This window comes from Elephas maximus, chromosome 1 (genome assembly GCF_024166365.1).
Source record: "Elephas maximus indicus isolate mEleMax1 chromosome 1, mEleMax1 primary haplotype, whole genome shotgun sequence".
Lineage (NCBI taxonomy): Eukaryota > Metazoa > Chordata > Mammalia > Proboscidea > Elephantidae > Elephas > Elephas maximus.
Genome location: NC_064819.1, coordinates 154,332,958 through 154,356,258, shown reverse-complemented (window position 1 = coordinate 154,356,258; position 23,301 = coordinate 154,332,958). Strand labels below are relative to the sequence as shown.

At 36.5% G+C, this 23,301-nt stretch overlaps 1 protein-coding gene across 6 annotated transcripts in view; it reads left to right on the top strand.

The window, feature by feature from the left end:
* Window positions 1-23,301, top strand: part of MAP3K7 (mitogen-activated protein kinase kinase kinase 7) — an 81,570-nt gene that overhangs the window by 56,749 nt on the left and 1,520 nt on the right. For 5 of the 6 annotated variants that reach the window (XM_049897458.1, XM_049897424.1, XM_049897444.1 and 2 more), the window contains 3 exons: window positions 16,698-16,803; window positions 21,376-21,437; window positions 22,327-22,442. In XM_049897458.1, the coding sequence (XP_049753415.1) occupies window positions 16,698-16,803; window positions 21,376-21,437; window positions 22,327-22,442 (284 nt within the window). Of the gene's footprint in view, window positions 1-16,697; window positions 16,804-21,375; window positions 21,438-22,326; window positions 22,447-23,301 lie in introns of all 6 variants that reach the window. The other variant, XM_049897435.1, reaches the window with a different exon arrangement.

Sequence of the window (23,301 nt, the reverse complement as noted above, 5' to 3'; positions counted from 1 at the left end):
ATTTTCAGTTGTGCTGAAATAAGTTTTATAAGCATAGCATGCATCTGAAGTAATATAAATACTGCATCATGATCCATATTAATATAAAATTTTTAAATTATATATTATAAAGTGATTTAATTTATGGTACTATATATTAGCACTTTACATCCTAGAAAGGTGTTTATTATTATGTCACTTTTATAACATACTTTAAATTTTGGAATTCTTTGTAGTCATTAATAAAAATTTGGAAGCCCTTTATAAGTCATCAACTTACCTAATAAAAACCACTTGAGATATTTAAGTGATAAATATCCTTGATCTTCATGTATATCTGGAAACATTTTTATTTCATAGCCCATAGTGCCTATACACACACAAATATACATTAATTTGTATGTTTTTTAACATAGTAGTGACTCTAAGCCTCGATTTCACCTATTTAACAGTTTTTTTTGTATATCTAATTTTGTGAGACCCCAGACCTTTTGACTGAAGTTTTCCGTTTTTCTCCCCCTCAAATATTTTAAGGTTTAATCAGCCCGTTTAGTAACAAACAATGTGACATCCAGCATTTACTTGGATTCCTTACAGGCTTGATGAGCTCAGCCTTTTAAACTGTGTTTACAATTGACATTGATATTCCAGTTAAGAGAACCGTTAGCCAAGTGTTCTCCCTTTGAGTAGGAATGAGGGGCTTGCCCTAAAACACTTCCAAAATATCTGCTGGTGCCAGTGCTTTTCTGTATAATCTAGAATAACGGCATTGTTGTAATTCAGGACTGATTTCCCCACTTCCATATCTCCACACCGAGCCTTACCTATTTCCTCAAAGTTCTGTATTACTTGGCATTGTAGTTGTTATCCTTTTTAATTTGCAGTACCTTCTGCTAGTAAAACACAACAACTGAGTTAGAGTATGATTAGGGGAGAGTCTGTTTGAATGAATTGTCATAAATTGATGTGGGAAGTAATAAAACCCATTCTAAAATAGATGATATGTTGCCAGTATACAGCCAGTTTTTAAAATTAACCCACTGTTTCAAAATTAAGTATTTATGACATTAAAATGCCTGATGTTGAGTTTTGAGTGATGATGAAATACAGTAATCTCAATGTACTATGAAAACTTTCCCCTGAAAATGTTGTGATAAATAATCCTAAAATCCTTTTAATTGTTCATGAGGAAATATTTATTTGAAGAACAAAAGTATTCACAATATGGATTTTCAAAATTTGAAGGTATAGTTCTTTTTGAAGTCTGCCTTAGTAGTGATTAAATAGATGTGCAGCTCTTCTTTTGCCCACAGAAATTGAAAGAGCATAAGGAGAAGAATTTGGCCCACCCAGTACAGCCATCAACTCATTGCCGGCAAGTAGACTCCAACTCATAGCTACTGTATAGGACAGAGCAGAACTGCCCCGTAGGGTTTCCAAGAAGTATTTGGTAGATTCAAACTGCCGGCCTTTTGGTTAGCAGCCAAACTCTTAGCCACTGTGCCACCAGGGCTCCATTCTCCTCCTGGACATCAACAATCTCACAGAACATCAACGTCTGACAGGGTTACACTGAGACCACAATAAAATAATACAAGACCAGTTCATAATGTCTAAGCACACACAAAAATAAGGTCACTGCCACCACAAAATACCAAGCATCACCCCCGCCCCAGCTAATATGAGTGATTGCTGCTGCTTTACCAATTACAGCTTTATCTTATATTCTGCCCTCCTTACAGAATTCCACCTGCTTTCTGGTAACAACCAGACTAAAGCAAGCCCCTGCTTCCTTTTACCCTCCCCCAAAATCACTCAACGGAAGCCCAAATCCTGTACTAGGTTCTCATTAAGATCCTGTTACTAAGACACGCCACACCTCCTCATGGTGAGCGTTCATCCTGGCTGAAATGGATAATAAACCCAACTTGTGCCACTTACAGGTATGTTCCTGGTGGTCTTTGGCTGGAGGGCATTGACAGTACCAGTAAGCCTCAGTCCTCAAGGAGCTTTTATGGGTAGATAAGATTTATGCACAGATCAATGAAAGAACTACAGTAATAACAACTGCCATTTATTATGTACCAACTGTGTGCCAGGCTAGCCCTTGATAAACATTATTTAAATCTTAACCCTAAAAAGTTGGCACTTTTTATTTTCCTCATTTTGCAGATAAGTGAACTAAAGGTTAGAGAAACTTGCCCAAGCCTCTTACTTCCCTTACTCTGCCAGTGAATAACCAAGTTTTCAGTCTAGCTCTGTATGATTCCAGAGCATTCAAACTGTTGTTATTAGTTGCCCTCGAGTCTGTCCTGACTCTTGAAGACACCGTGTGTGCAGAGTAGAACTGCTCCATATGATTTCCAAGACTATGACCTTTCAGAAGCAGATTGCCAGGCCTGTCTTCCGAGGCACCTCTGGGTGGGTTTGAACCACCAACCTTCTGGCTAGTAGTCAAGTGTTTAAGCATTTCTACCACCTAGGAACTCCATTCTAGATATACTGTCTCATTCTATCTTGCGTATTAAACTGGATACAGTGCATGCTAAGGTAATCCTATAGCTCTTAAATTTTAAATATTTGGCATCTGATAGGCTGCCTTTAATTTAAATTTAAATTTATTTAAATAGCTGTCAGTGATGATGAATTTTAGCTGTATCATATCATTGAGCAAGGCTAACCAACCCACCTTGATAATAAATTTCCACAGAGTGCACACATTTTTTATACATCTGCGTGAGCCTTTCTATGTTTCACTAAAATTATACATTCTCATGAATGCCTGAATATGCCTTCTGGAATTGTATCCAATATGGATCTATTTTAAAATTTCTTATGGCAAATGCTGTAGTCGGTGAAAATAAAATGATACAATTATGGTTATTTAGAGAATTGGATATACTACACTTCTATGTGGACTTCAGAATCCACTTTTACTAGTCAGTGTGTGACTTTGGACAAGTTCCTTAATTTCCCTGAACATCAGAAATTTTATCTGCAGATGGGGACCATAACACTCACCTCTCAGGGTTCTTATAACAGGTGAAAGTACCAGTTACACAGTAGATGCTTACTACAGCTGGGTGCCTGCCTCCCCATAGTGTGCCTCCCTGGGCTCTCACAAATAGTGTATTACTATCCAGAAATAAATGAAAATAGCACTTGGAAAGATGTAGAACCCGACTGCATTCTGTTCCTTCTGTATCATAGAAAGACATCTGTCAGGGATCATGGTAAGTATTTGTCTTAAGGCTTTTTATGACATATTAAAAGATATATCATTATATATTGTTATTGACAGATACAGTTTAGTATACTAAAAAAAAAAAAATTAGTATACTACTGCTCCCTTTGTCCCCCCTCAATCTTCACCTCCTTTAGTATGAAGTTTTGATAAAGCTCTAAATCAGAAACTTCTGTAATTGGTTTAAATAATTCCTGGTTCATAGTGTACCTTTCTATTAGAGAATTTAAAGAACATAAGAATAATCAAATTCAAAAATTTCCATACAAAGAACGAGTGAAACCAGGATTAGGTTTAGCCTGTGCCTTTGGATTAGAAAGTAAGTTTTAGATACACCTGTCATGTATAGATTTAAATTATATGTAACTGCCATAATGGAAAAGTACTCATGTAAATCCACATTACCATTTATTCTCTTTTTTTAAAAAAATATTTACCTTAAAGTGTTATTTCAGCAAGAATGTCAGCAGTAAATCAGCATTTAATCTTTCTTTTGTGCTCATGTAATTTTAGCAGAGGATTTCTAAGGGTTTTAAATAGCTTTTAAATGTCAGTCTAAATCATAGCACTAGCCGTAAATTCTTGACTTATGAAAATATTTTCCTAGTCTTTCAGGTGAGACATAAAAAGCAAAGTCTTATTTTTGTCTGTAAAGTAACTCCTAATTCCTTTTTATAAGTGTAGGGATAAAGTTCTGGTGAGTGTCCAATTGTAATTCATGTCTACTCATGGTAATTTGCCCCTGGGGTTTAAATTTGGCTTAGTATTCTTTTGCTGCCTTAAATTGCTGTTGTGTTTCTGTACTTTTGTAACCACTTTCATGTACAATCCTGTGGTAAGTGAAGTTCATCTATCTTAAATTGAAGTATAGGAACAGAATAAAGTAATTGTAATATCTTTAAAGGAGCAACCCAAATGGATTTTAATAGTTGGAGAGCATTGTAACCATCAGAAGAATTTTACCAGTGATTTTATTTAAAAAATTGCCCCTATAAAATAAGATTTCTTCCATAGTTAGTTGCAAGCAGTAATGCAAATTTAAGCTACAAACTATTTTGATTTTTCAAACAAACCAAAAAAAATTTTTTTTTATTGTGCCCCAGTGTAAGTCCACAAATCAAGTCAGTCTGTTGTACAAGAACCTACATACACCTTGCCATGTACTCCAGCTACTCTCCCCCCAATAAGGCAGCATACTCCTCCTCTCCACCCTGCAATCCCCATGTCCATTCAGCCAGCTCCTGTCTTCCTCTGCCTTCTCATTTCACCTCCAGACAGGAGCTGCCCACATAGTCTCCTGTGTCTACTTGAGCCAAGAAGCTCACTCCTCACCACTATCATTTTCTGTCTTATAGTTCAGTCCAATCTCTGTCTGAAGAGTTGGCTTCGGGAATGGTTCCAATATTGGGCTAACGAAGGTCGCGGGGACCATGACCTCTGGGGACCCTTTTAGTCTCAGTCAGACCATTAAGTCTGGTCCTTTTATAAGAATTTGAGGTCTGCATCCCATTGCTGCTGCAATCTGAAATTGATCGAACTTGCAGTCAAGATGCATTGATAATTACTGGCCATTGGAACATGAAAGTTGGAAACGGAAGAAGGGTCAGTAGTTGGAAAATATGGCCTTGGTGATAGAAACGATGCCGGAGATCGAATGATAGAATTTTGCAAGACCAACGACTTCTTCATTGCAAATACCTTCTTTCACCAACATAAACGGCAACTATACACATGGACCTCTCCAGATGGAACACACAGAAATCAAATTGACTACATCTATGGAAAGAGACGATGGAAAAGCTCAATATCATCAGTCAGAACAAGGCCAGGGGCCAACTGGGGAACAAACCATCAATTGCTCATGTGCAAGTTCAGGCTGGAACTGAAGAAAATGAGAGCAAGTCCACAAGAGCCAAAATATGACCTTGAGTATATCCCACCTGAATTTAGAGACCATCTGAAGAATAGATTTGACGCGCTGAACACTAGTGACCGAAGACCAGACGAGTTGTGGAATGACATCAAGTACATCATACATGAAGAAAGAAAGAGGTCATTGAAAAGACAGGAAAGAAAGAAAAGACCAAGATGGATGTCAGAGGAGACTCTGAAACTTGCTCTCGAACATTGAGCAGCTAAAACAAAAGGAGGCATTGATGAAGTAAAAGAACTGAACAGAAGATTTCAAAGGGCATCTCAAGAAGACAAAGTATTATAATGACGTGCAAAGAGCTGGAGATGGAAAACCAAAAGGGAAGAACACGCTCAGCATTTCTCAAGCTGAAAGAATTGAAGAAAAACTTCAAGCCCCGAGTTGCAATAGTGAAGGATTCCATGGGGAAAATATTAAACGACGCAGAAAGAATCAAAAGAAGATGGAAGGAATACACAGAGTCATTATACCAAAAAGAATTAGTTGATGTTCAACCATTTCAAGAGGTGGCATATGATCAGGAACCGATGGTACTGAAGGAAGAAGTCCTAGCTGCTCTGAAGGCATTGGCGAAATGGCTCCAGGAATTGATGGAATATCAATTGAGATGTTTCAACAAACAGATGTAGTGGTGGAGGTGCTCACTCATCTATGCCAAGAAATATGGAAGACAGCTTCCTGGCCAACTGACTGGAAGAGATCCATATTTATCCCTATTCCCAAAAAAGGTGATCCAGCTGAATGTGGAAATTATAGAACAATGTCATTAATATTACACGCAAGCAAAATTTTGCTGAAGATCATTCAAAAACGGCTGCAGCAGTATATCAACAGGGAACTGCCAGAAATTGAGGCTGGTTTCAGAAGAGGACGTGGAACCAGGGATATCGTTGCTGCTGTCAGATGGATCCTAGCTGAAAGCAGAGAATACCAGAAGGATGTTTACCTGTGTTTTATTGGCTATGCAAAGGCATTCGACTGCGTGGATCATAACAAACTATGGATAACATTGCGAAGAATGGGAATTCCAGAACACTTAATTGTACTCATGGGGAACCTTTACATAGATCAAGAGGCGGTTGTTCGTACAGAACAAGGGGATAATGATTGGTTTAAAGTCAGGAAAGGTACGTGTTAGGGTTGTATTCTTTCACCGTACCTATTTAATCTGTATAATGAACAAATAACCCGAGAAGCTGGACTATATGAAGAAGAATGGGGCGTCAGATTTGGAGGAAGACTCATTAACCACCTGCATTATGCAGATGACACAACCTTGCTTGCTGAAAGTAAAGAGGACTTGAAGCACTTACTAATGAAGATCAAAGACCACAGCCTCAGTATGGATTGCACCTCAGCATACAGAAAACAAAAATCCTCACAACTGGACCAATAAACAACATCATGATAAACAGAGAAAAGATTGAAGGTGTCAAGGATTTCATTTTACTTGGATCCACAATCAGCAGGCATGGAAGCAGCAGTCAAGAAATCAAAAGACGCGTTGCTTTGGGTAAATCTGCTGCAAAGGACCTCTTCAAAGTGTTGAAGAACAAAGATGTCACCTTGAAGACTAAGGTGTGCCTAACCCAAGCCATGGTATTTTCAATCACATCATATGCATGTGAAAGCTGGACAATGAATAAGGAAGACCAAAGAATTGACGCCTTTGAACTGTGGTGTTAGCGAAGAATATTGAATGTACCATGGACTGGCAAAAGAACGAACAAATCTGTCTTAGAAGAAGTACAACTAGAATGCTCCTTAGAAGCAAGGATGGCAAGACTGCATCTTACGTACTTTGGACATGTTTTCAGGAGGGACCAGTCCCTGGAGAAGTACATCATGCTTGGCAGAGTACAGGGTCAGCGGAAAAGAGGAAGACCTTCAACGAGGTGGATTGACACAGTGGCTGCAACAATGAGCTCAGGCGTAACAACGATTGGAAGGATGGCGTAGGACCGGGCAGTTTTCCTTCTGTTGTGCATAAGGTCACTATGAGTCAGAACCAGCTCGATGGCACTTAAGGACAACAACATCCGGCTCCATCAGGGATTCTCTATTGTGTTCCCTGTCAGGGCTGTCATTGGTTGTATCCGGGCACCATCTAGTTCTTCTGGTCTCAGGTTGATGTAGTCTCTAGTTTATGTGGCCCTTTCAGTCCCAAAAGAAAAATTTGTTCCTCTTATTTATACCTTGCATTCTTCACATATCCAAAAATACAATTATGGCTTGTTTTTAAGTGTTTAATATTTTTATTACAGACACATTTGCATATTATGTCATTCATTGAGATACATGCCCCTTGAAACACAGAGACTCATTTTGCTATTTTATGGATTTAAATGTAACTCATAATTACATTTTTTGTAGCTTTCAAACTGAAACTAAAAACATAGTCTTCTTTCTAAATTCCATGGCTGTAGGAAATCTCAAGTAGAACAATTGGCTATGCAAATGAGGTGCTATCTTAGAATTTCTTGGAAAGTAGAAGGGAGAAAAATAAATATTTAGCAAAGAATTATCTTGGGAAAAATTTAAGCTTAATGATTATTGTAATTTATATTAGATTCAGATATACTTATTCAACAGCCTTTTTTAAAAGATATACAAAATTCATTCTTATATTTTATAAACTAAATTCTTATACATTATCATGTTTAAGTTCTTATAACTGGTATTTAGTCTCACATGTCACAAATACTTTTTTTTTCCATTTCAGATATTAAAATAAGAATTTTAACATAACATTAGGCTGACTCTGAAACCTTCAGTTGTTTGAATTTCTTCTGCCAGCACTATAAAGAAAAATTTCTCTTGATTTACAATAGAAATTAAAACTATGATCAAATTAGTATACTCTTTTTAAATCAAGACTTACTGTTATTCAGAAAAGGTTAAAAGGACTCGAACAATTTCATAACAGCTGTACTTGTTTTACCAAGTATAACAGTGTCATTAAAATAAGAGTAATATATTTCATCCCTGGTTCTCTTTCATGAATATTCTCATTCTTATATACCAGAGATATGTAAGCTTAAGCGTCAGCGTTAGATCTGAGTGCCACCAGCCTGTGCTGTTACTTAGTATTTATTAGGTGGCTATGTATATTCATCAACAATTCCCTAAATCCTGGGGAAATGCAATGTAAAAGTATACATGGTCTGCCCTCAGAAGATTATAATACACTTGAGGAATCACAGACTTTGAGAGGAATGTAAATCATTTCAGGTTCAGGTTTATATAGGAACTGACTACACATGCAGCTGCAATTCAGAGAAGAAAAAATTTTTGTAATGGGGTTTAGTCATTGAATATGTTTTATAAAATAATGAGGATTTGAATTAGAAAAGGAATTGTCAGCTGCTACAACAGCCTCATTATCTGCCATTTAGTGAGCTTTCTTCTTGTGTCATACACTTCATGTACATTATTTCATTTGATCCTTACAACCCAATGGGGTGGATAATACTGTTCTCATTTTATTGCTGAGGCTTAGAGGTTAAATAACTTACCTGAACCTCAAACCCTGGCCTGTCTTGTCTCCAGGACCTGAGTTCTGAACTATTACTACCACTTTCATCTACAAGGACCCCTGGTGGTACAGTGGGTAAAGCACTCAGCTACTAACCAAAAGGTCAGCGATTTGAACTCCATGGGAGAAAGATATGGCAATCTGCTTCTATAAAGATTTACAGTCTTGGAAACCTATGAGGCAGTCCTGCTGTATCCTGTAGGGTCACTACGAGTCAGAATCAACTTGATGGCAGTGGGTTTTTGGTTTTCTCATCTACAATTTGTAGGTGAGGGGTCTAAAGCTCATAGAGGCTGAATTACTCATACAAGTTCACATCACTGTAAGTGACAGAACAGAGATTTGAACCAGGGTCTTCAAAATGTTAGACCAAGCCATGTGAAATGGCTAATATTTGACTGTTTTTGACTTAGAAAAACAGTAGTTTTATATTGTTCAGTTTCACATATACTCTTTGCACTAAACAGACTATCTTTTGAGTGAATCTGGGAGCAGGATTAAAGGCAAGGAGGGAAACAAGGTCATAGGAATTGTCAGGGGAGAGAAAGTCTGGACAGTTAAGGTATACCTCCTAATGGAGGGCGTTGAATCTCATGAGAATTTCAGGGTTGATCCAATAATCACCAATAAATGAGCTTTTTGTGTTCTGCACCACTGATAGGTACTCCCTGTCCTCGAGCACAGGGTCTAGTTTTGTGCACAAAGAACCAGAGGGGTTGCAAGAATGAGCTGTAATGACCAAGGGAACCTGAGTTAGGCTTTACAGGATACGGAGAAGTTAGTGAGAGAAGAAAACAAAATGAGCATCATGAGAAACGGGGGACCTGTGTAAGAGACATGAATGAACCTAGGGTTTTGGAAAGATCATTCCGATGGAGTGTTTAAAATTATTTAGAGAAAAGCTTTTAGATTTTCTGAAACAATTTCAGTAGGTATCAAAGATGAAAATAGTATTAGTTTTACTTTTCTTCAAAATTGTTTTATTATTATATATCTGAAATTGCTGTAAAAGTACCTTCCACTAATTTTACTATCTTAATGGTAATATTAAGTCCAAAACCCTTTAATCTCCTTAATCCAATATGAGTTTTCAAGGCTTAAAATCATAGAATTTTAACATTGGATGGGACATTGGAAGTTGTCACATCCTTAACCCACTCCATCACCCCTGGTCCCTTGATGGTTAAGTGCTTGACTGCTACATGAAAGATCAGCAGTTCGAACCCACCCAGCAGCTCTCTGAGAGAAAGATCTGGCCACCTGCTCCCGTAAAGATTACAGCCTAGGAAACCCTATGGGACAATTCTACTCTGTCATATGGGGTCGCTATGAGTCAGAAATGACCTCATAGCACACAACAACATTCTCTCTCCAGACAAAGAAACTGAGACTTGTTGAAGTGACATGAAACAGATATTACACTGTCATTAGAACTCAATTCTGCTGATTTCTACTCAAGGGTACTTTATATTGCCTCACATTTTAATTGACATAGTCTTGAAATTGTTTCTATGTTTACATAGAAACTGGACGTAGGTTCTTTATGAATATTTATTTTATTATGTTTTATATAACTTCATACTTTTTTTTAGTATCCTATACGGCACTTCAAGAAATAAGATCTTTTTAAAAAAGAAATTCTTATGAAACCCATTTTAGCTTATATATCCTCTTTGAGAGTTTTTCATATATGAAATATACATAGACAAAAATATATGTAATATGAAACCTGATAATAAAATGAACACTCATGAACCCACCTCCCAGCTTATAAAATAGGACATTACTAAACCCTGTGTGTTCCTCCCTGTGGCCCCCCATCATCCTCCCACTAGTCCACATGTCATGTTTCCAGACTTTTTATAAATACTCTTCATCTCATCAAGAAATTATCTTCTCTTTCATGAAATTTAAGTTTGCTGAATATATTTTTTTCCTAAATAGATACTAGATTTTGTCAATGTTTTTTTATGCATCTGATGAGGCTTTTCTTGTTTAATCTGTGATTTTGGTGAATTGCATTGATAGAAGTGTTAAGCAGCCCTTGCATTCTTAGGGTAAACTCAACTTCTTAATTGATTTGTTATTGCTTTTTACATTTGCTAATATTTTTTTTTTTTTTAGGATTTTTTATCTGTTTTCATAAGCCAGGTTGGCTAGTAATTTTCCTTTCTCATGTGGTCCTTATTGTTCAGATTTTATTGTCTTCCATATAAAGAAATGTTTCTTCTTTTTCTCTTTTCTAGAATAATTTAGACTGGAAATGTCTTTCTTGAATGCTTGCTAGAACTCACTTGTAAAACCTTTTGGGGTTGGTATTTTCTAAAGGGCTTCAAAATGGTTCAGTCGTAGCCTATGAAAAGAAGGGCAGCATATGCATTGCATAAACCCAAAAAAAGCCAACCCCAATGCCGTCGAGTCGATTCCGACTCATAGCGACCCTATAGGACAAAGTAGAACTGCCCCATAGAGTTTCCAAGGAGCCCCTGGTGGATTTGAACTGCTGACCCTTTGGTTAGCAGCCATAGCACTTTACCACTATGCCACCAGGGTTTCGCATAGCAACCAAATATCTCCCCTGTAGCATTTTGACCTGAGTGGGAAACAGGCAGTGGTGTCATGCTCAATCATGGCGACCAACCACATAGCTTTGAATGTGTTGCTCTCCACAGTCGTGTCGCCAATAACCCAGTGCCCCATATCAGGCTCCTGAAACTTTTGCAGTATATGAGCGGAAAGTTTCAGGCACCTCATGCAGGAGATACAGATGACTGCAGTACTGCGATCGTTCAGACAGAACAAGGGGATACTGCGTGGTTTAAAGTGCATCACGGTTGTATCCTTTCACCATACCTCTTCAGTCTTCATGCTGAATAAATAATCCGAGAAGCTACACTACATGAAGAAGAACGGGCCTTCAGGATTGGAGGAAGACTCATTAACAGCCTGAGTTATGCAGAAGACACAACCTTGCTTACTGAAAGTGAAGAGGACCTGAAGCACTTACTGATGAAGATCAAAGACCACAGCCTTCAGTGTGGATTACACCTCAACATAAAACAAAAACCCTCACAGCTGGACCAGTAAGCAACATCGTGATAAATGGAGAAAAGATTGACATTGTCAAGGATTTCATTTTACTTGGATCTACAATCAACACCCATGGAAGCAGTAGTCAGGAAATCAAAAGATGCATTGCATTGGGCAAATCTGCTGCAAAAGATCTCTTTAAAATGTTGAAAAGCAAGGATGTTATCTTGAAGACTAAGGTGCCCCTGACCCAAGCCATGATGTTTTCAATTGCCTCATATGCATGGGAAGCTGGACGGTGAATAAGGAAGACCGAAGAAGAATCGACAGCTTTGAATTGTGGTGTTGGTGAAGAATATTGAATATACCCCCATGGACAAGCAAAAGAACGAACAAATCTGTCTTAGAAGAAGTACAACCATAATGCTTCTTAGAAGCAAGGATGGTGAGACTATGTGTCACATACTTTGGACAAGTTATCAGGAGGGATCAATCCCTGGAGAAGGACATCATGCTTAGTAAAGTTGAGGGTCAGCAAAAAAGAGGAGAACGCTCGATGAGATGGTTTGACACAGTGGCTGCAACAATGGGCTTAAGTATAAGCACGATTGTGAGGATGGTGCAGGACCAGGCAGTGTTTCCTTCTGTTGTACATGGGTCACTGTGAGTTGGAACCAACTCGACGGCACCCAACAACAACATGCAGGAGATTGGATTATTGGCAGGGCTGTGGAGAGTGACACACATTTAAGGCCGTGCTGTGTCAGCCACCCTCTTTGAGCAGGGCACCACTGACTGTTTCCTACTCGTGTCAAAATCTGAGGGTGAGAGTATGGTTGCTGTGCCATGTGTGTGCTTCCCCTTTTTCCAATGGCCATGACTGAACCATTCTGAACTGGCTCAAAGTCTTGGTTTTCTCTAATGTATAGGGCTGCTGCTGCATGTTTATTCAGTGTTGGTAATTTACATACTTTTTTTTTTTTTGAAATTTGTCAATTTTACTTTAAGGTTTTTTTTTTTTTTTTTTTAACTAGGCACAGGATTGGTTCATAATATTCTTTTATTTCATCTCCTCAGTGTCTGAAGTTTTGTTCACTTTTTCTTTTCTTACCTGTTTTTTAGAATGTCCCTTTCACTCTCTTGATCTGTCTTGCCAGGCATGTATCAGTTTTCAAATATTTTCTTTTGGCGGGGGGGAGCTTATTTTTTGGTTCTTTTTCTGTGTACATTAGACGTCTACCTTATAAATTGTCACTGTTCTGGGTTTTTTCATATGAATATTTAGAATTAAATATTTTCCTATAAGTGCTTCTTCAGTTGCATCTCGTGAGTTTTAGTGTAATTCATGTTAAAATTTGGTTAGAAGTATTTTCCTATTTCCATTTTGTTTTCTTTTTTGACCAATGAATTTTTATTTAGAAGTGTTTTTAAATTTCTAAACATGAGTTTTAGAAATTAATTTTGAAATCTGTAAAAAAAAAAAAAATCATTGCTATGTAGTTTATATGGTCCTAATTTTTAAAGCAAAATCACACACATGCAAAATTTTACTGAAGATCATTCCAAAACGGCTGCAGCAGTATATTGACAGGGAACTGCCAGAAATTCAGGCCAGTTTCAGAAGAGGACGTGAAACCAGGGATATCGTTGCTGATGTCAGATGGATCCTGGCTGAAAGCAGAGAATACCAGAAGAATGTTTACCTGTGTTTTATTGACTATGCAAAAGCATTAGACTGTGTGGATCATAACAAATCATGGATAACATTGCGAAGAATGGGAATTCCAGAACACTTATGTTGTGCTCATGAGGAACCTTTATACAGATCAAGAGGCAGTTGTTAGAACAAGGGGATACCGATTGGTTTAAAGTCAGGAAAGGTGTGCATCAGGTTTGTATTCTTTCACCATACCTATTCAGTCTGTAGGCTGAGCAAATAATCTGAAAAGCTGGACTATATGAAGAAGAACAGGGCATCAGGATTGGGGGAAGACTCATTAACAACCTGCATTATGCAGATGACACAACCTTGCTTGCTGAAAGTGAAGAGGACTTGAAGCACTTACTAATGAAGATCAAAGACCACAGCCTTCAGTATGGATTGCACCTCAGCATACAGAAAACAAAAATCCTCACAACTGGACCAATGAACAACATCATGATAAACAGAGAAAAGATTGAAGGTGTCAAGGATTTCATTTTACTTGGATCCACAATCAGCAGGCATGGAAGCAGCAGTCAAGAAATCAAAAGACACATTGCTTTGGGTAAATCTGCTGCAAAGGACCTCTTCAAAGTGTTGAAGAACAAAGATGTCACCTTGAAGACTAAGATGCGCCTAACCCAAGCCATGGTATTTTCAATCACATCATATGCATGTGAAAGCTGGACAATGAATAAGGAAGACCAAAGAAGAATTAACGCCTTTGAATTGTGGTGTTGGCGAAGAATATTGAATGTACCATGGACTGGCAAAAGAACAAACAAATCTGTCTTAGAAGAAGTACAACCAGAATGCTCCTTAGAAGCAAGGATGGTGAAAATGCGTCTTATATACTTTGGACATGTTTGCAGGAGGGATCAGTCCCTGGAGAAGGACGACATGCTTGGCAGAGTACAGGGTCAGCGGAAAAGAGGAAGACCTTCAACGAGGTGGATTGACACAGTGGCTGCAACGATGAGCTCAAGCATAACAATTGTAAGGATGGCGCAGGACCGGGCAGTGTTTCTTTCTGTTGTGCATAAGGTCTCTGACTCGATGGCAGCTAACAACAACAACTTTTAAAGACTTCCTTCGGATTTGCTTTATGGCCTTATGCTTTCTGTTCAGTTTTCATAAATGTTCCATAGGTACTTTAAAAGAATGTTAGGCATAGGATTCATACATATGTTTAAATCCAAGTTGTTTTTAATCAAGCTCAAGTTATATGGTATGATTTTGTTTTGTTTTGGTCTGCTTTTATCTATCATTAACAGAGAGGAGTATTAAAATATCCCACTGTGATGATTGGTATGTCCCTTTCTTCTTGCAGTTCTATTGCTTAACCTACTTTGAAGATGTGGTTAATAGGTATAGCATATAAAGTTGAACTGATAAATTCTGAATTGAACCACTTACCATTATAGCTCTATAAATTTTTTTTTTTTTTTGGCCCTAAAATCTATTCTCTCTAATATTAACGTAGCTGCATGACTTTCTTTTGGATAGCTTTTGCTTCATTATCTTTTTTCAGCCCTTAACATTATTTTCACTGTCTTTGCAAATTAGCTATGTTTCTTATAAAAATAATCCAGCATTTAATCCAGACTGACATCATGGGGTGTTTGTTTGTTTTAAAGATATTTTAACTGGAGAGTGTAATCTATTTACATGTATTGGGATTTCAGAGGAATTTGCATTCTCTTATGTTTTCTCTTGTTCCCTTTATTCTTTTTTCCTTCCTTTCTCACCTTCTTTTAAATTGAATAAATATATTTCTCATTCCAATTTTATCTTGGGTTTGGGAGTTACATATTGTGCTTCTGTTCTTTTACCTTTGAAATCTTAACACTCATACACAACTTAATAAAGTTTAAAGTTAATATCTTTACCTTCATCCTGAACAATACAGGATTTTAAAATATTGTTCTTGCTTACATGCTGCTGTTATTCAGAATTTTAGTGCTATCTAGTTAATTTGTTTGATAACTCAATAAATTAGTCACTGTTTAATATTGTCATTGTGTAGATTTATCCCCATTTTTATTGGTATTCATGATTGCATCGTAGTTCTTCCACTGGAAAGTGTTTTCTTCTTCCTAAGGTACCTGGTTTAGAAATTTCTGTAGTGAGGGTCTGTGGATGGTAAACTCAGTTTTTGCTCATCTGAGAATGTTATTTTTACCTAGTTCTTCAAATTTTTGTTGGCTAAACAATTCTAGATTGGCAGTTGTCTTTCAGTACTGTGAAGATACCATTCTGCTTTCTCCTAGCTTCCCTTCTTGCCTTTGAAAGCCTAACTGATATTTTTTGTTGTTGTTTTAAAAATACAGATAATATAACATTTGCTGATTCAAACATCTTTCACATGTATAATTCAGTGACACCAGTTACATCAGTCATGTGCAACCAACACCTCTCTCTGTTGCCGGTATACTGTGGTTTTTCTCCAGAGTCCATAAAACTTTCTTTCACCTCCCACCAATTGATATTCCTTAGTGGGTAATCTGTCTTATCCTTCCTCTCTTGCATCTTTTATTATCTTCTATTTGTTTTTGTTTTCTAGAATTTGACTATAATGTGTTTCATATGTGGGTTTTCTCTTATTTTTCCTATGTGGGATTTGTTATGTGTAGGACCTGTTGTATTTTCCATCAATTCTGGGAATGTTTTTATGGATTCACAGTGGAGACATCTTTCCCCTCCACCTAGAGTTAAAAAATATTAAGACCAATACAAATTTACTTGCTGCCTGCTTCTGTGGGGTAGATTTTTTTCCTAGTTCATTCTTTCCCTAAGGGTGAAGCCTTCCCTGTGTTTTAGCTTTAAGCAGGAGGGTATTATCTGGTCTTACTCCCCATCCTACAAAGGTTCAAGCCTTTATCTCCAGTTCCTCAGAGCGCAGCAGGCAGTCAAAACGAAAGCTCTAGGCTATTGGTGATTACTTTAAATCCCCAGGAGTCACAGCTGAAGTACTCACCAGACTCCTGATCCTGATATGTTTCTGGTCTCAGTATTTATTTTCTTGCAAACTCATCAGTTTTTAGGAGGTATTATGTGTGTGAGTGCCTACAATTTTTTTTAATTATACATTTTTGTGTGTGTTTACGTATACATAGGTATATATATTGTATTCTTAGAACTTTGGTCTGGTTTTCTGCAAGAATGTTTCTGGACTTCTGTTGCTAGAAATGGAAGCGTCTCCTTTGCCTTTTAATAGAAATTTTCTCTTTTCATTTTTTTTAATCAGTAATTACATTTTTTCCTATTCCTACAGGTGAACAGTAGGTCATCCAGTCCTAGCGTCAGAATGATCACTACCTCAGGACCAACCTCAGAAAAACCAGCTCGAAGTCATCCATGGACACCTGACGATTCCACAGGTGACCAGTTTATTTTGTCATTCTAATTATGAAGTAGTTGAACTAATCATATTTATATTCATTTAGTCATGTCATTGCTATAATCTTTACAAAGGCAGACATTATATAGTAATTTAGGTCTTCATATTATTATGGCCAAACATTTAGCAATAAATTTTAAAATGCCTTTTTGAATACTGAGACAGACAGAGACTGCCTTGGTTTTTGCATTTTTTCCAGATTCTAAGCATGTCTTTTGAAGTTAGTTAGTTGTAGGTTTTTTCCAGTTAGGAAATATGTATGCTTGATAATTCGGTTTGTGATTTTCCTACTATAATATATCCTACTGAATGATAGTAGTAAAAAGTCATTATCTGTTAAAATGCTAAAATCAGCAGAATGGTAAAAATTATCATCATATATCGTCATCTCTGTTTATTTTAAAGACACAAGTTAATCATATACCTTAATGAGAAAAAAATTGCTGACCATTGAGTCCTTTGAATCATTTCTAACTGATAGGAGGGCTTCATTTCAGTGACATATTCTTTTGAATAGATTATAAAAAGCCTGTTAAGAGTTACTGAAACTCCCAAACATAAATAGTAACTGGTCACAATATTGGTATTAAAATCTACCTGTCTGAAGGTAGTAATGGGATATTTATTATAGGCCAACAGGAGAATGACATGCCATGTGGAATTAACTTTCCTTAGTATTAAAGAATACCTTGATAAACACCCAGCAGTATACTTCTATAAAAGCTATTTTTTGGTGTGCTAATTAAGTTAGATGAGGGAAAGATGATCTCTTAGACCTTGGAAAGTGAAACCATATGGGTTTTTTTTAATAACATAGATCAGCTATGTTATTAATAATGGCAATTAAATTGAAATTCAAAAGCTTTTTGCTTTTACCAAAGTACTGCTTCCATGTATTTATAGATTTTTGACACGGTTTAGTCAAGTTTCTAATTTAAAAAATTAACTGAGTGGCTTTTCTCTATGTCACATAAGATAGAACTAAGTTTAGCCAGGGGTGTGCTGTCTAGTTTTATTAAGTTTAAATTTAGTGGTGGCCAAAACTCCTAAGTTTCATCCCAGCACAGTCCAGCCAAGGATTGTCCAGGACATTCACCACTCAGCACATATGCAAAATTCATCATAGATGTACTTCTCCCCTTTGGTAGACAGGGAAATGCTCTTGCCACATTTCGTCATTAACTTTCAGGTGATATCAGCTCTGTTTGGTTCCTAAACTTCCAGTGAGGAGTACTCTCCTAACATTAACAGCATTTTCTGGAATCTGTCTCTCAGTTTGGCAGAACTTCCTAACCTCGATTTAGACTAATCAGGATGCCGGTCACCATGTGGCAGGTGAGGGGTTCATGATGATGATAAAGTCAGACTTCTGTGAAGTACTCTCACTTAACTGCTGGCTTTCCACTTCATGTGTTCTCCTACCCTTCCAACTCCTGTCTTATTTTTCTTCCTTTCCAGTACACAAAATATCAGTAACTAGAAATCTTACCTAAGCCTCAGTTGCAGTACCATCAACTAAATTTTGTCTTTACGTTGAAATATGTCATAAATGGATGGTTATCCTTTTAAATAATTTTGGATTCAATTTTAATCATTAAGACTTGGGTTTATGTTTACAATTAATTAAGTTCAGTTTTGTACTATTTCTAAGAAGAGTGCTGATAATCAAGCAGTAGAATAAATCATAGGAAGAAAGAGGTAAAGGCTTTTTCTTTGAAGGCCCACTGACCCAGAAAAAAGTTGAGTACATGTAGAAGTTAAAACACCTAAATCCAAAACCATTGCCACCAAGTTGATTCGGACTTATAGTGACCCTATAGAGCAAAGTAGAACTGCCCCATAGGGTTTCCAGGGAGCAGCTGGTGGATTCAAATTACTGACCTTTTGGTTAGCAGCCAAGCTCTTAACCACTGAGCCACCAGGGCTCTGTAATAATCAGCAGATAATAAATGCTCTTTAGTTTCAATTTATAACATAATGAGGATAAAGAATGACATACATATCTAAGAAGATATAGTAAGAGAGATACTTAGACCCAGTAGAGGGAGCTACAGAGAGGAAAAGAGCTCATAAGAGTTTCCTGTGCTTAGTACTTTACAAAGATGGAATTATAAGACATGGCTTATTGCTTGCAGTCCTATTAGAGTAATAATACTGACCCATTAAAAATAACCTCATCATGTTATATAATAAATTTGCCGTACAAGCTGAGTGTTTTTTTAATAGTTAAAAGAGAAATCAATAAAATAAGACCTTGCATAGTCCCTGACTTTTTTGTAATACATCGATGGAAATTTAATCATAAATCAGAAGGGAGAAAAAGGCATTCTGTGGGAACAGAACGTATAAGTCTGCAATCATGGTAAGCATTGTGTTTCGTGTGCCAAAAAAAAGATATTTCACCTAATTTAACCAAACCAGTGTGAGTCTTGACATTCAGAGGAAAAAACTAAATTACAGCAGCAATTGAAACATTAAAAAAGAAAATAAACGTTCATGGAATAACTTTGTTATCTTAGGACCAATTATTGCTGTTAGGGATAAAAGCTAAATTTCATTCTAGAAAACTGTAAGTGAGAAAGTGAAATCTACTTCTTGGATTTAGAGACAGGATGAAACTCAATAAAGGACCTTAAGTTCCTCACCATGGAGGGGCTCTAATTGTTGGAATAGCAGAATCCTTGGATTTTTTCAGCCATCAAAATACTATGAAACATTGATAAACTTTTTGCTCAAATACGTATCACATACAGGGTGGTGATATAATAATATAAATTAAGTATCAAAAAATTTAAGAAAGAGATAGGAATGAAAGCATTAGATTGAGGAAAATCTTTCAAGTCACTTAATTACTATAAAGTCAGAGGGAAATCATTTTTAATCAGTGTTAGTTTATGGAAAGCTGTGTTCTATGGGAGCACAGTTCAAGACTACTGTTGGGAGTTGAGAGAGATTTGGTCAGAGAGAGAACAAATTAAGTATATTTCTTGCTTAGTCATTTCAGAAAAGCATTTGTGTTAGAATATGATTTTATTTAAGTACCTTAAGGCTCTACTAGGCAATACTTTATTATTGTTTCACTCTAGTATTTAATAAACATTACTTTTTCAATCCGAAATACAAAAACCTGACTTTAAAACTGTCCTTCCTTCTTCCTGATTCTCCATTTAGTATTAACAATAATAACAGTAATCATCACCACAATCACGAGTTGAATGCTTAAGATTGGTCAGCTCTGCATGGTGTTTCTTAATGCATTATCTCATTTGATCTGATTTAGCTTAGTTTTGGAGTTATTTGCAAGCACATTTTCTTTGGCTTAAAAAAAAAAAAAAAATCAGCCAACAGTAAATAAGGTTACTGAACAATCAGACTCTCAGGTTTTTATTGGATTGAATGTAGTGCCCCTCCTGACATTGCCTTTTTCAGTACCACTCCATAAAGGAATTGCTTGTCAGAAAAAGTGCTGGACGACTCACTCATTTATTCTCTACTAACAATGGGAAAGCAACTACTAAAATAGAGTGGTCTGTCTATATAAGGCCCCTGGCCAGCACAGACAGTTTATTTGGCTGCACTTGGCTATTAACCTAAAGATTGGCAATTTGAACCCACCCAGCAGCACCATGGAAGAAGGACCTGGTGATCTGCTTCCATAAAGAATAGAACCAAGAAAACCCTACAAACACACGAGGTCACCATGAGTCGGAATCGACTTGATGGTAACAGGTTTAATTTTGGTTAATATTGTTTTCACAGTTTATTTCTGAAGCTGTTCCACAGAAGCATTACTGTTAAGACAGGCCCATCCCATGCTTCTGGTGATGGTTGTTTTGGCAATCTTTCCTCTTTTGAAATACAAAGGTTTCTGTTCAAATAGTTTGATAAGATTGGCTACTTATTTGAATTAGCCCCATTGAATGTCAGTTGTAAACAATCCCTTATTTGTTTCTATACTGTTCGTATGTGTAATATGCTCTCATCTGTAACACCACTCATTTTCTGCGGTGACTCTTATTGGGACAGGTGGGATGGAGGGCATTGTCACGTTAGACTCTATATAAATTGAAAATGATTCACTGGAAGACCAAGTGTCTCTTGCTTTCTCCCTTTCCCTATTTTAATATATTAGATTCTATTCAGTTTATTTAAAAAAAAACCTGTTGCCTTCAAGTCGATTCCAACTCCTAGTGACCCTATAGGACAGAGTAGAACTGCCCCGTAAGGTTTATTTACAAGGAGCAGCTGGTGGATTTGAACTGCCGACCTTTTGGTTAACAGCCAAGCTCTTCACCACAGTGCCACCAGGGCTCCATTCAGTTTATAGCCAACTCAGTTTGTAGGTATGATTACATTGTAATTATCTGGTCATTGACTGTCCTTTGTTTACCTTTAGAATTCAAAATAGACTTTTTTCATTACCAGTAAAATAACTTATAGTCTCCATGTTACTTACTTTAGGAAAATATACCAAATTTGATGCATACTTTTTTGCTTTTTGTTTATAATTATTTATGACAGAAAATAAATATAATACATGCTTCAATTCCAGATACGAATGGGTCAGATAACTCCATACCAATGGCTTATCTTACACTGGATCACCAACTACAGGTAAAGGAGCGCTTCCTTAGTAAATGTTCACTTTTCCTTTTTAGAGAGTTTATCTTTAAAACTGACAATTGAATTCCTATCTGTCATTGTATTTTCATTTATGCTTTTCACTGGCCTTGTTGAACTTTTTAAAACCTAGTTAAAACAAATTATTTTTTCAACTAGGTTAATCACCTTTAAAATTGGCAAAATCATATGTTCTTATCCTAATAATCAGAAAACCTGTTGCTGTCAAGTCGATTGCTACTAAGAGTGACCCTACAGGACTGAGTAGAACTGACCCATATGGTTTCCAAGGAGCAACTGGTGGATTCGAACTGCCGATCTTTTGGTTAACAGCCGTAGCTCTTAGCCACTGTACCACCAGGGTTTCCTTCTTATCCTAATAGTCAAATTACTCTGCTGTATCTTTGTTCATGACTGCTAACCGTAGCGTTTTCACTCTTTTATTTTTGTGTATTAAAATATAAAACTCAAAAAAAATAAATAAGCTTTTTCCTATTTAATACATTTTGTGATACATTCTCATGTTCATAGTGACTTAAAATATAAGTAATACACTTCAGGCCTCCTCATGATTATGAGAGCCATAAACATCTTTTGGTGTAATACAAACAGTTTGGCCACCTGAAATGTACTACCAAAGGCTAAGGGAGTACTCTAATCGTGATTCTCGATGACAGCAAAAGTGTTAAAACAGCAAGTGTAAATTGAGTTCTGAGTTAACTCTGACAAGAGGACACTGAGATCTTCTAGGGCATGGTTTAACGTTTATTTTTAAAAGATCACTACTTTAGTACTACAGAAATTAATATTACAGTCTGCCTTACTCTTAGCTAGATATTGAATTTGATTTAATTACGTTTTAACATTCTTGATTTATTTTCAGCCTCTAGCACCATGCCCAAACTCCAAAGAATCTATGGCAGTGTTTGAACAGCATTGTAAAATGGCACAAGAATATATGAAAGTTCAAACAGAAATTGCATTGTTATTACAGAGAAAGTAAGTTGTTTTTATGAATAAAAATAAAAACACATTAGTATTTAGAGTTTGAAATATATTAAAGTACAGTGGGACTTTGTTTGAAAATGTGAAAATTTTATAATTCCTAGAATCAGTCGTAAAGTATATTTCCAGCCTGGAGATCTTATGTATGTTCATGTTTGTTTTGAACACCCTTTGGCTGTTTTTCATGAACTCGACTCTTTTGACTATATCATATTATGTTAGTTCTAAGGAAGATAAACTGATTGTATATAACCATGTGTTTTATGTTCTCAGAATTTTAAAGTTAAAAGCTATTTAGATTTATTGTGTAAAGATTTTTTGTTTCTTTGGACGTAGGAAGATAATTTGATTTACTAATCTCCAGTTGTGCTTTATTTTAGAAACATTTTTGTAGATACAGTCTTTCCGGGCGTGTGTTTGGAAGAGCAGAATTACCTTAGTAGGGGATTCTGTTTCACACCCTCCGAGTGTTTTCCCGGAGAGCTTTATGCCCACAAGTGCTTTTTCTGAGTGTCCAGAAACAGCCTCCTGCTCCTTTTTTTTTTTTACAAAATACAGCCCAGTTTCCACACTCCTTCACAGGTCTTTTTGTTTGGTTTTTTTTTTAAGTGGTCAATTTTCTTAAGCACAACCCTCATGAAATTTTATACATATGAAGATGATTTATGGTGTTAATTAAAATGAAGTGTTACAGGAGAAAAACATGAAACTACATGTACATATAGTAGTAGAATTCCCTCTTTTAACTTTAAATAAATGGAAACACTTGTTTTATGAATTAATTTGTAAAATGTTTCTTTTTGTGCTTTAAAAAAATACAAAGAATAGCTATAACCCAATTTAATGATATAAC